Genomic DNA, 11233 nt, shown 5'->3' with positions numbered 1-11233 from the left:
AATGAGCAGACCGTTACAATGTGATTTGTTGTGTTTATAAATAAATAAGTTGTTGGTATTGATTTAATGTTGTTGAAAAAAAAATACATAAAAAAGGGACGTTGGGAGAAAATGGCGGCCTCTGCAGGCGATCCGCAGAATTTAAAGTGGGCTGGAATCTTCTCACCGACCAACCGGCGAATGAGCGTCTGCACGCGGGATCTCTCCGGTCCACCTTAAATGTTTGTGACAAACATGGCGCTCCTGCGTGTCAATGTCGCGCGTGCCCCGCCCTGCTGGTCCTGAACACTGACTCAACGCTATCAGCCTCTCGGTGTGTGTGTGTGTGTGTGTCAGTGTGCGCGCGTGTGTGAGAGAGTGAGAGTGTGTGCGTGTGTGTGTGTGTGGAGGGTGAAAAACTCCACGGTGAAAGTACACGCACACACACATTATCTCAACTCCAAAAGTCCAACGGTCCATGTCTGAGTCGAGGCTGCGCGAGGGCTTGACGCGGCGGACCGAGCAGCACATCCGCGTCGACCGACACAGCACAACAAAGTTAGGCCGGTGAACCGCCGTCATGTCCGGACAACCTCGCTTCGTCAGCCCGTTCCACAGACCCCGGTGTCTGGCTGCTGCTGCTGCTCCGGCGGGGAAAGCCAAACTCACGCATCCTGGGAAGGCGATCCTGGCAGGTAAGGAAGTTTGTGTTGCAGAGGCAGGAGTTTAGTTTGTCTCTGCTGCACCTCACTCACACACACACACACACACACACACACACACACACACACACACACACACACACACACACACACACACACAGGCACAAACTTGTTATTGTAGTTCTGAGGCTGTGTGTGCAGATGTTATCAGAGGCCTTTGGCTGCAGCACTGTTTTTTTTTTCTTTTTCTACAATGACACTGATACATGTAAAATAAATGTATGCTGTGCTTTGTGCACTGCAGTCTAAAGGCACCATGGCTCTCTTCTTCTTCTTAATGGTGTGTGTGTGTGTGTGTATATATATATATATAAAAACAACATGCCTTCATTCAGGACTAAACTTCCAGGTCACCCTCCCTGACGGGTCTTGGATCAGGAGTTTGGACGGTCTGCTGTGTGCTGGGACCTTTAAACTTTACCCTCCTCAGAGACCTCTGACCGCCTCATGAGTCAATCAGTGACAGATGCTCACTGTGTAACAGTACCAGCTGATACTGTGCTGCCATGCATCCTGTTTGAAGCTTAAAAGTTTGGAAAAAAAGGTTTAATTATCTGTGTGTGACTGTCAGCAGTTTGAGCGGTGTTGTCCAGTGTTGACCCGGTGTGTGCTCGGAGGCCCGGGGTCTCCCATGTTCAGAGCTGCACGAGCCACGATGACAAAGCACATTGCTCTGTCAGCCTCTGCACACATTCACCTGGGTTTCAACATGTCTGACACAAGTCCAGTGAAGAAACATCCATTCTTTCACAAACAGACAAAAAAGACGGGCCAGAGCTGGATGTCCAAATGATCCTGGCTCACTTTAATCGAGCTAATAGGATGACGAGACGTCTGTCAGCAAAGTCACAAGAGAATAACTAGATCACATGCCAGGGCTTTATACAACAACCACTAATCCTCCACAGAAACAGACAGCATCTATTTCATACGGCGAGCAAACTGGCTTCAGTTTGGACTCGCGTGTGAATATTTCTGCTTCAGTGCATAAAAAATATGAAAATATTGTGAGAAATATTAATTTTCCAGCAGGGAATTGGATGAAAAGATCAGATCTGTTGAGCAAAGAAGGAGCAAAAGTTAGAGAATGGTTAGCCTAGCTTAGCATAAAGACTGAAAACAAAGGGAAACGGCTAGCATGGCTCTCTATTCAAGGATCCAGACTATGCACTTAGGCCCAGACTAACAGAGCCGCTAGACTGAAGGGTTATCATTAGCACAGGGCTAATGCTGCCTTCACGTGCTGCTCAGATAATCAACCTTCTGGCATTCAGAAGTCGTTCTTCCCACTTGTGGTGTGTTCGTGTGCCTTAGTTTTGAATGTGGGAGCAACGTGGATGATGATTTGCATTTTAGCGCTCAAAGTGTTAAAAGTACACAGTTTCCAGTAGTTGAATAACAAAGAAGAGCAAAGAACATGGACCCTGTTAGCCATGAAGTATGTGTCATAAATATGCATGTCAGCATCAACCCAATGTTGAATTTCATCCTCCATGTTTCAACATCAGGGCGACTCGTGTACCTACATTCTTTCCAACTCTGAGTTGTGACTCTCCCTTGTCAGAAACACGTTTGTCTGGTTGTTTCGACGGCACCTGAACGCACCATTAGGTTTGAACCCTTAACTTCAGGCCACGTCCAAATATATTTTAAAACATGCAGTTAATGTTTTAAGTTCTCCAATCTTGTGTTACCACTCTGTGTGCTTTAGCTCTGTTTCACACTGGCATCTTTTAACAACATGTTTGGTGGATTTTTTGGGGGGGATGATGCCACAAACTCAGGGCCAACTCCGCTCTGCAGGAATGCCAGTACGCCTGAGGCTCAAGTCGGGTTGGGCCCGCTTTGAAATGTGCCAGGATTGTGCCTAAAAGCATTCCAAGAACACACTTAGCCACAGACAACCCAGGATAAGAACACTTTCACACTTGTGCAATCCTAGCATATTCTAAAGTGGCTAACCACGACTTTAGCCTAGCGTTCGCTGGTCCAGTTCCAGAGTAGGGTTAGCTTTGACTCTAGACTGTAGCCCTCTCTGGAGTCACTGCACCCAGCAAAGAAATAGTCCAACACAAAACATCTTCACACTTCAAACTGTAAAGAAATAACGTATATCTTGCTAGCTGCTGGGCTTTAGAGGTTCTAATAGGTGGTTCTGTTAGCAGTGGTCAGAGCCGGTCTAGCTGTTTACCTCCAGAGTCATGCTAAGCTAAGCTAAGCTAACTGACACCCAGCTGTGGTATCAATCTTCTCATCTAACTTATGTCACTAAAAGGAAATATGAATGTAAATGTAAAAAATGAAGTAACTAACTTTTAAAAATATAATGCTAAATGTGGAGCCTGATGTTACAACGACGAGACAATGTCAACGTTGGTTATCGTGCGTAGCATTCACATAAACTTACGTACGATAACCACCTAAAAACATATCACAGTTTTATGGCATGATGGTTTTACTCAGGAACTATTTTTGCCAGTTACAATAATCCTTGTAGGAATGGAAAACAGCATGAAAACTACTTTTTTTTGTTCAAAAAGTAATTGTACTGTCTCGCAAAATGTTAAGTCCAGATAGACATGAAACTTGACATAAACCTTAAATATTATAATTGGCACAGTATGATGATAGTGTGATTTCTGTAAACATACTGTACGCTTATGCAGCCTTCGTTATCAGACCATAGATTAAGAGAAATCACAGAGTAATCATCTCATACATGCAATGTTAGAAAGGTAAATGTAAAAGACTAAAGTTCACATCACAGCGTTAACAGTGCAGCCATTATTAATGTCACCAATCACAGCCCTGCTTTTCCTGACAACTGAATCAATGAACCTGTGGAAATGAGGTTTTGTCTGAGGAGCGTCTTCTGCAGCTCACCTTCAGAATACCTGCTCAACTTTCCCTTCATGTCAGACTTGATAAACTGGTTGTATATCTCTCTTCCAGCTTGAATATGCGTGGACACGATGCAGGTACTGCTCAGAGGCTTGTTGACAGACGATGTTGTGCACTGTGTTGGTTTTAATTTGTAGGTGCCGCTCCGGCTGTAGAGCAGTCTCTAACCAGAGGAATGCCTGGGTGTGTCATTACCAGCACTTTTAGAGCTCACCAAAAATAAACTTGATGTTTTAGTGCAAACAAGTGATTTGACAAACAGTAATCTTGTGATTTTGTGTGCACGAGCAGCCTGACTTGCATGAAGTTGGATTTGTCTGCATGACATTTTGGGAGAAGGAACGCATGTTAAAGCATCAACAAAGAGCCCTTTTTATACGAGTGAGGGTGAATTCACATGCACATCTATTGTTCACATCCCCTTATTGTTCATTTTGGTACCACATTTCCACAATTATGTTGTTTTTTAAGAATTACTTGCAACCTGACGCCTGTATAAACTCGTCAAACTTGTTCAGCTGCTGAACTACACTAGTCGTACACTTCGTGTGCTTTATCGAAAGAAAGTTTCCAGTTCCTGTGTTTGGTGTGAACATCTCCGTCATCAGGGGAATCATGCCACTATCTGACAGCCACTGTGAGGCTGAGGGGCGATGTGGTGAACAGTGTGTGCTCTGAAGGCTACACACCCCCTCGACCTGGAGTCAGGCCAGGGGGAGTAACTGTTGGCAGAATCTCACTGGGACCGGCCGAGCCAATCAGCTGCCGGCTGCGTGTTCGCTGTTGAACGGTAGATGTGTGACAACCAGAGATTTAAGGTGGAACCGGTTTAGACTGGTGATGAAACGCTGCTCACAGACGTGTGCAACAGTCATGAACAGTGTTGACCTCTAACGTGCACCCTGCTTACAGCATTTAAAGGGAATTATACTTATTTTCAATCTTGCTTTTACTTTGAAACTTGCTTGTTTGATGTTTTTATGTGGCTCTTTTGTTGTTTCTTTCAAGTTCATTGTTTCATCTTTTATGTGAACCTTTTTTTATCCTGCTCTCCTGGCCTCTGTTAGTGGGAATACTCCGGAGCACAACTTTACAAATAGATGATGAATTCATGTGGATAGTAAACAGTTAGTATTCATAGAAACAGACACATGCATGTGTAAAGTAGATTAGATAAAGATAAACTACATTTCTACAATCAATAATTGGTTGTAGTTGTTTGCTGTGTTGATGCAGTTTTACACTTTAAAGTTATTTTCCCTTGAAATACACTCGTGTGTCTGAAAGGAAACACTTTTAAGATGTTTTTTTTTTTGGCTCTTTCTTTTGAGATCTTTCCTGACTGGAATGTGTTCCATGTTATTTCAGGAGGAATCGCAGGAGGCATCGAGATCTGCATCACCTTCCCCACGGAGTACGTGAAAACACAGCTGCAGTTAGACGAGAAGGCGAATCCTCCCAAGTACAGAGGCATCGGTGAGTTCAGTACTGTTATCTGCTCTCTCTGCACATGTGTGATGATGATATACAACTTTCCTCTGGGGCCACTTTGTTGGGTGTGCCTGTAAAATCTACCGCAAACTAATACAAGAGTGAGTACTGTTCATGCGTGAGCCAACAGATGTGTGTTTGCATAGTAAGTTGGTCCTTGTTATCTGTTATCTCTGACACCATGTGAACTTTGGCAGAGAACATGTTTGTCTGTGGGAAGCTCGTCACTGTGAGCTTTTCTTGGCAGCGCTGCAGTTTTCTCTGTCCAGCAGATGATTGTTTCATAAGCTGTCGTCTCCGTCTCGTCCAGGTGACTGTGTGAAGCAGACGGTGAACAGTCATGGGGTGAGGGGTCTGTACAGAGGGCTCAGCTCTCTGCTGTATGGATCTATACCGAAAGCAGCTGTCAGGTACGACAACACACACTTAATGGATGCACAGCAGCTTGTTTCATGTGAGGTGTGGCTGCTAGAAGTGTGCAATGCAACTCAGCCACTGAGTGACACCACTGCAGGCAGTTTATCAGACAACCTGCAGCTTCCTCTGGAGCCACTAAAGGGTTAAACTACTTTTTTTATTTTTTCACACTTGCAGTAAAACCCCCGAGAACTGTGAACACACTTTGTAATGTGGAAAGTTGGTGGAGTTACCCTTTAATATAATGAGCAGAAAAAAGCATTTGATTAATCGATGATAAAAGCTTGAATAAGACCCACAACCTAAGCATAAATGAATTTTTATTGCATTTTTATATCCCATAGATTGTGTAATGTATTGTTATGTGTGTGTGTCGTCTCTCCTATTTGTATTTCATCTATTCATTTGCTGTCTCTTCTGTTTTTTTTTGTTTTTAGGGATTACAGATGCAAATTAGCAGCTCTGCTATAATCCAGCATATTTACAGAGACATTTTCGATCATCATCAATGTGCACTGTCCCTGTCCAAAAATAAAGTATTCAAGTATTAAAGTAAATGAACTTACTTCTTTTTCGTCATTGATTAATCGGCAGATCATTTTGTCAATAAAATGATTGGAATATATAATATAGTTTTCTGTCACTGAAGACACGAATGAGCAGAAATGATCAGCTAATCTATTGATTGTTTAACAGTTTTAGCTCCAATGAGAACAGTGTTTGTGTTGCCAGGTTTGCAAAAATGCAAAAGTGCTAAGTCGTAGTTTTAGTCAACGCTCACAGGTTTCTTACTGACTTCCTGACGAGCCATCAAGTCGACATCTATGAATGTTAAAAGTTTAATTAAAACTCAAAGAGATTTTTCACAACCTGGCAACCCAGAAGGCCACGACAACGAAGTCGCCTTATCACAAAATGGCGCTGAGATGGTAAAGTCATTAATCCTTTTTTTTTTTCTTTATTCTCCATGAACTGGTGCAGATTCGGGGTGTTTGAGTTCCTCAGTAATAAGATGCGAGATGAATCCGGTAAACTCGACAGTAAGAGAGGATTCCTCTGTGGTCTCGGGGCCGGAGTCGCAGAAGCTATTTTGGTCGTCTGTCCCATGGAGACGGTGAAGGTAAAAAAAAGAATATATATCTATGAATCAAGTTCAGGATCTGAACACTTATTTCACCACTTACTAAACAGAATTATTACTACAGTCATCAAGTGGGACGTCGAGTTAAATTCAACGAACCTTATTGAAAACAAAATGCTAAACTGTGAGAAACCTCAACATGGCAAGACGTGTCTTTGTTGACGTTTGTAGATGTGCAATCAAACTCATATGCACCTTTTAATAAAAGAGACTGGAAGATAAAAATGCAGAATACTTCAGTTCAGCCTCACAAGTTTGTTCACTTTGATGCATATTTACAATGTTTCTGATGCTGTTTTGCTCTTTCAGTTTCACTCAGATCGCCTCAGGTTGGTTTCATTTTGGATGCTTTGGCTTGTCAAAATTATTAATCATCATTGTTCCGATTTCATTTTAGGTCAAATTCATCCACGATCAGACATCAGCAAACCCAAAGTACAGGGGCTTTTTCCACGGGGTGAGGGAGATCGTTAGAACTGAAGGTAAGGAGGGTTAATTACGTTTTACTGCCACCTACTGTTCTGATTCTGCCACACAGGAAATGACTCCTCAGGTTGTTCATCAGCTCTCATCTATCTGAGTCATCACATCTTTAATTTGGAGGATAATAATCTTCAAAGTTTTATTAATTTAAGTGCTGGTGACTCCAAAATTAAACTGAAATGATTTAACTGATGATACCGATGCGTCTGCAGGACTGAAGGGGACGTATCAGGGCCTAACAGCCACCGTGTTGAAGCAAGGCTCCAACCAGGCCATCCGCTTCTACGTCATGACTTCACTGAGGAACTGGTACAAAGGTGTGTGTGTGTGTGTGTGTGTGAGAATCATTAAATCATGTAAATAATTACCACACACAAGCAAAAAGCAGCCAGGTAATCCTCTTTTTCTTGTAAAAACAAGGTGACAACCCTGACAAAGCCATCAACCCTCTGATAACTGGAATGTTTGGAGCCTTCGCCGGTGCTGCCAGCGTGTTCGGAAACACTCCTCTGGATGTCATCAAGACCCGAATGCAGGTCGGTAGAATAACGTGGAAGTCTTTAGGATCTCATGATTCAAACCGGAGTCAAATAACTGACCAGTTTTTCTTTTTTTTCTTTTAACAGGGTCTGGAAGCTCACAAGTACAAAAGCACACTGGACTGTGCCGTGAAGATCATGAAACACGAGGGACCAAGGGCGTAAGTTGATGTGATTCATGAAGGTTGACTCCGTGTGGAAAGATTCTGCATGTTTTATATGAGCTGTATTCATGATTCTCATCTTTTTAGATGAACTCACACTCTTTTTATAAATCAATAAATCTGCAATAATTTGAATTTTCTACCTGTCATCTCCAATATGGTGGCAGGTACCCAGAGATTAGAGCGCAGCTTCAAGTATGAATTAAAGGTTTGACCAACTGGTAAACTAGTTAGATGTAAAGATTAATCCCTCATTTCTTCAGGCCAAATATATAGTTAGGATTCAGTTAGTTTAGCTTAGCATTAAAGAGTGGAGGCAGGGGGAAATGGCAAGTCTTTCTCTGTCCAAAGGTGCAAATCCTCCAGAGCCACAGACAGTTTGTGATTTTAAACTGGACTATTTCTCTGTCAGACACTTGACGTTGTTGTTGTGACGTCACTAGACCACAAACTGAGGCCAGGAAGTCACACTCACACCGTCAGGCCATAATATTACATTTTTACGCTTCGGTTTTTGTATGTAAGATGAAACGTGATATTTAAAGATCTTTAGACGTAATAAAGACAAAGGTTCCCTTCAATATAAACATCTGGTGTTATAATACCTGATTTAAATAAACCACCATCAACTGATATATCATGAGTAAAGTTTCTTAAACATTCATCAATACCAGAATTGGTCTAATTCTACCTCTAATAAAATAGGAGCACATCTGTTCCATCATTATTTTTATAATTTAAAATATATCGTCATATTGAGAGTTATTCACTTGGTGCAGACGTGCTGAGCCAGTTAAGTTTAGCTCCTCTTTTCTAAATGTCTCTCCACTCTAACTAGAAGTCAGAGAAGTTGCAAATTTACCGTCTCCCTTTTGTCCCATCCAGGTTCTACAAAGGTACTGTTCCTCGGCTCGGTCGGGTGTGTATGGACGTGGCCATTGTCTTCATTATCTATGAGGAAGTGGTGAAGGTCCTGAACGTCATCTGGAAGACGGACTGAGATGGACACCGCAGTGCTACACGAGCAGGAGAGTTCGGACAGGCCACTAACATTATTAACCAGGCCGAGTCCAGAACCAAGTCTCCTTTTTAAATCCTGCTTCTAGGTTCTAATATCTACCTCTGGGTGATTTTCAGAAAAGACAGAAAAGGGATCGGTATGTTCTTGATTTTATTTGCAACACAGCTAAAACAAGTGAAAGCGTTGTCTGCATGTAAAGCTCCAGACTGCAGAGTCACTGCTGACACTTAAAATCCAGACGGTGGGGGGAAGTTCCTTTTTAATAGCTCAGGGAAAAGGAACAGGGGCACAATTATTTAGATTGAATTCAACAGTCGGCACAGACAAAGCGTGTCACCTACAGTTCATATGAACGCTGTGTGTGCGCGATCAAGGAGACACCAAAACCTGACCCAACAAAATGTGATTTAGACACTGTAGGAAAAAGAAATTATACTTGAAAAGAGAGATTATGTCAGATATGAAACATTTTAAGGCCCTTTTTTCGTATGCAAGTTTTTAGATTTCTTTTATATACGACACTTCTCAAAACAAATTTCATTCAGTGCCTGATGACGTAATTTATATCCACATGTCACAGGCTGCAGAGGCTACAGGTACGCCAACAGCTCAATGCCTTAAATCACATGAATTGTCAACAGAATCAAGATTGTAGGACTCACACAGATGCAGTTTTTTTGTTGTTATTATGTTGCGTATGTAAACGACATATTTAGACATGCACATTTTCCACAAAGCGATGGTTGGGGTGGTCTGAAGCTGCAGAGAGGTTTTTAAAATCCATTAACTGACTAGACGGTATGCTATAAAGTGCCTATTGTATTGTGTGATTCATTTTGAGATCTTTTGAGATTAAGAATGATTTAAATGTCGCGTGTAATCGGCCACTACAGATGTTTTAATTACATACTTTGTTGCACACGCTGCGGACTTGCCAGACGTTTTTTTTTTTAAATTCCAGGCACTTTCGAAGGTATTTCTGAGATGTTCATATCACCGTTAACGTTTTTTTTTTTTCGATGAACTTTTTTTTTTTTTGCTTTTAATTTTTAAACTGCCTTTATTGCATAGACAAGAAAACACCATTAACAGTGCCTGCCATGTCATCCCAGGGAGGAAGAACGGTTTGAGATGTAGCTTTTATTGCAGTTTTTGTTGAATTCTTAACTCTGCATCATTAATTGCCTTTTACTTTTTACACCAACTGATGACCCAATGTGCCAACTGCTTCTCATATATGTGATGCCATGTTATAGACTGGAGTTTGTAGCTTGTGAGTCTGGCATGTTTACATACAATGCAATTCAAACATATGTTTACTTTCAGCTTCAGCCTGATCTTGCATATGTGTGTGTGTTGCAGCTATTTAAATATCTTTGGAGCTTTCATATTAAAGGAGTAGTTTGACCAGAAAATGAAAATTCAGTCATTATCGCCTCAACTGAGTGCCGATAGACGGTCAGGTGATGTTGTGTAGTCCACGAAACATCTCTGGAGCTTCAGCTGAAGAAGCAACCAAGAGAAGAAACAAAATGGCTCCATACAGCTCGTCTGGTGTTACCCAAGTCTCCTGAAGCCCGAAGATGCTGAATTGATTTGAGAAGACGTTATTTACACCAGCTGCTAAAGCTAAAATTGGTGCACGAGATTGGCCGTATGTGAAGGGTGCGAACGACGTCCTCTCAAATCAATTCTGGATCTTGAGGCTTCAGGAGATGTAGATCACGCCGGACGAGCCGTATGGAGCCATTTTGTTTCTTCTCTCAGTAGTTTTTCAGTCCCACATTCAGTTCAGCTCTTCATCAGGAGAAATGCTGCTGCTGTCGTTGTGAAGCTCCAGAAATGTTTCGTGGACGACGAAACTTCATCTGACTTTCCATCAGCAGGTGGTTGAGAAGATAATGACTCACTTTTCCTTTTTTTTTTTTTTTTTCTTTTTAGGTGAACTATTCCTTTAACATAAGAAATTTACCAGTAGCTCAAACCGAGTATTGTGCCTTCAGTATACTTAATTCTAATATGTATGCTCGCAAATAAACATTGGATCAGACTGTTGAAATTGTCGTGTTCACTTCTGTTACCCTGCTCTCATCGTTGTGTACTTTTAAAGGAGCACTATGTAGTTTTTGGAGAAGAAATGTTTATCAGATTGATTTTCAATTATAATATTTTCTGTGTAAATAAACAAACTCTCACTACATTTGGGAGAGAAGGACTAGTTGGTAGCACAAGACCAATGAAAGAGGATTCTAGCATTTATTTGTCATTTATTTAGGTTAATAATTAAGCTGTTTACAGAACAAAACATGGAGCTCTGACTTCTCCAGCTTCTGTTGCTGTGATAAGGACTAGAGAACAACATTCACACACACTAG

At 41.7% G+C, this 11233-nt stretch overlaps 1 protein-coding gene across 1 annotated transcript; it reads left to right on the top strand.

The window, feature by feature from the left end:
• Positions 1 to 85: 85 nt before the first annotated feature.
• slc25a1b (slc25a1 solute carrier family 25 member 1b) lies at positions 86 to 10913 on the top strand. The gene is made up of 9 exons (XM_037117034.1): positions 86 to 674; positions 4971 to 5078; positions 5404 to 5503; positions 6492 to 6630; positions 7049 to 7133; positions 7347 to 7451; positions 7555 to 7670; positions 7761 to 7834; positions 8723 to 10913. The coding sequence occupies exons 1-9, from the start codon at positions 560 to 562 to the stop codon at positions 8835 to 8837; spliced, it is 957 nt and encodes a 318-aa protein (XP_036972929.1). The 5' UTR covers positions 86 to 559; the 3' UTR covers positions 8838 to 10913.
• The last annotated feature ends 320 nt before the right edge of the window (positions 10914 to 11233 follow it).

This window comes from Acanthopagrus latus, chromosome 12 (genome assembly GCF_904848185.1).
Source record: "Acanthopagrus latus isolate v.2019 chromosome 12, fAcaLat1.1, whole genome shotgun sequence".
In the NCBI taxonomy this organism is placed as follows: Eukaryota; Metazoa; Chordata; class Actinopteri; order Spariformes; family Sparidae; genus Acanthopagrus; species Acanthopagrus latus.
Note: the sequence above shows the minus strand (reverse complement) of the source record. Positions and strands in the feature narration are given on the sequence as shown.

What these genes read in the sequence shown, in the direction of transcription:
- slc25a1b (XM_037117034.1), top strand. Translation starts at nt 560, where the DNA reads ATGTCCGGACAACCTCGCTTCGTCAGCCCGTTCCACAGACCCCGGTGT. An exon ending in GTCCCATGGAGACGGTGAAG is followed by an intron (nt 6,631 to 7,048) that starts GTAAAAAAAAGA and finishes ATTTCATTTTAG; the next exon opens with GTCAAATTCATCCACGATCA. An exon ending in ACTGAGGAACTGGTACAAAG is followed by an intron (nt 7,452 to 7,554) that starts GTGTGTGTGTGT and finishes TGTAAAAACAAG; the next exon opens with GTGACAACCCTGACAAAGCC.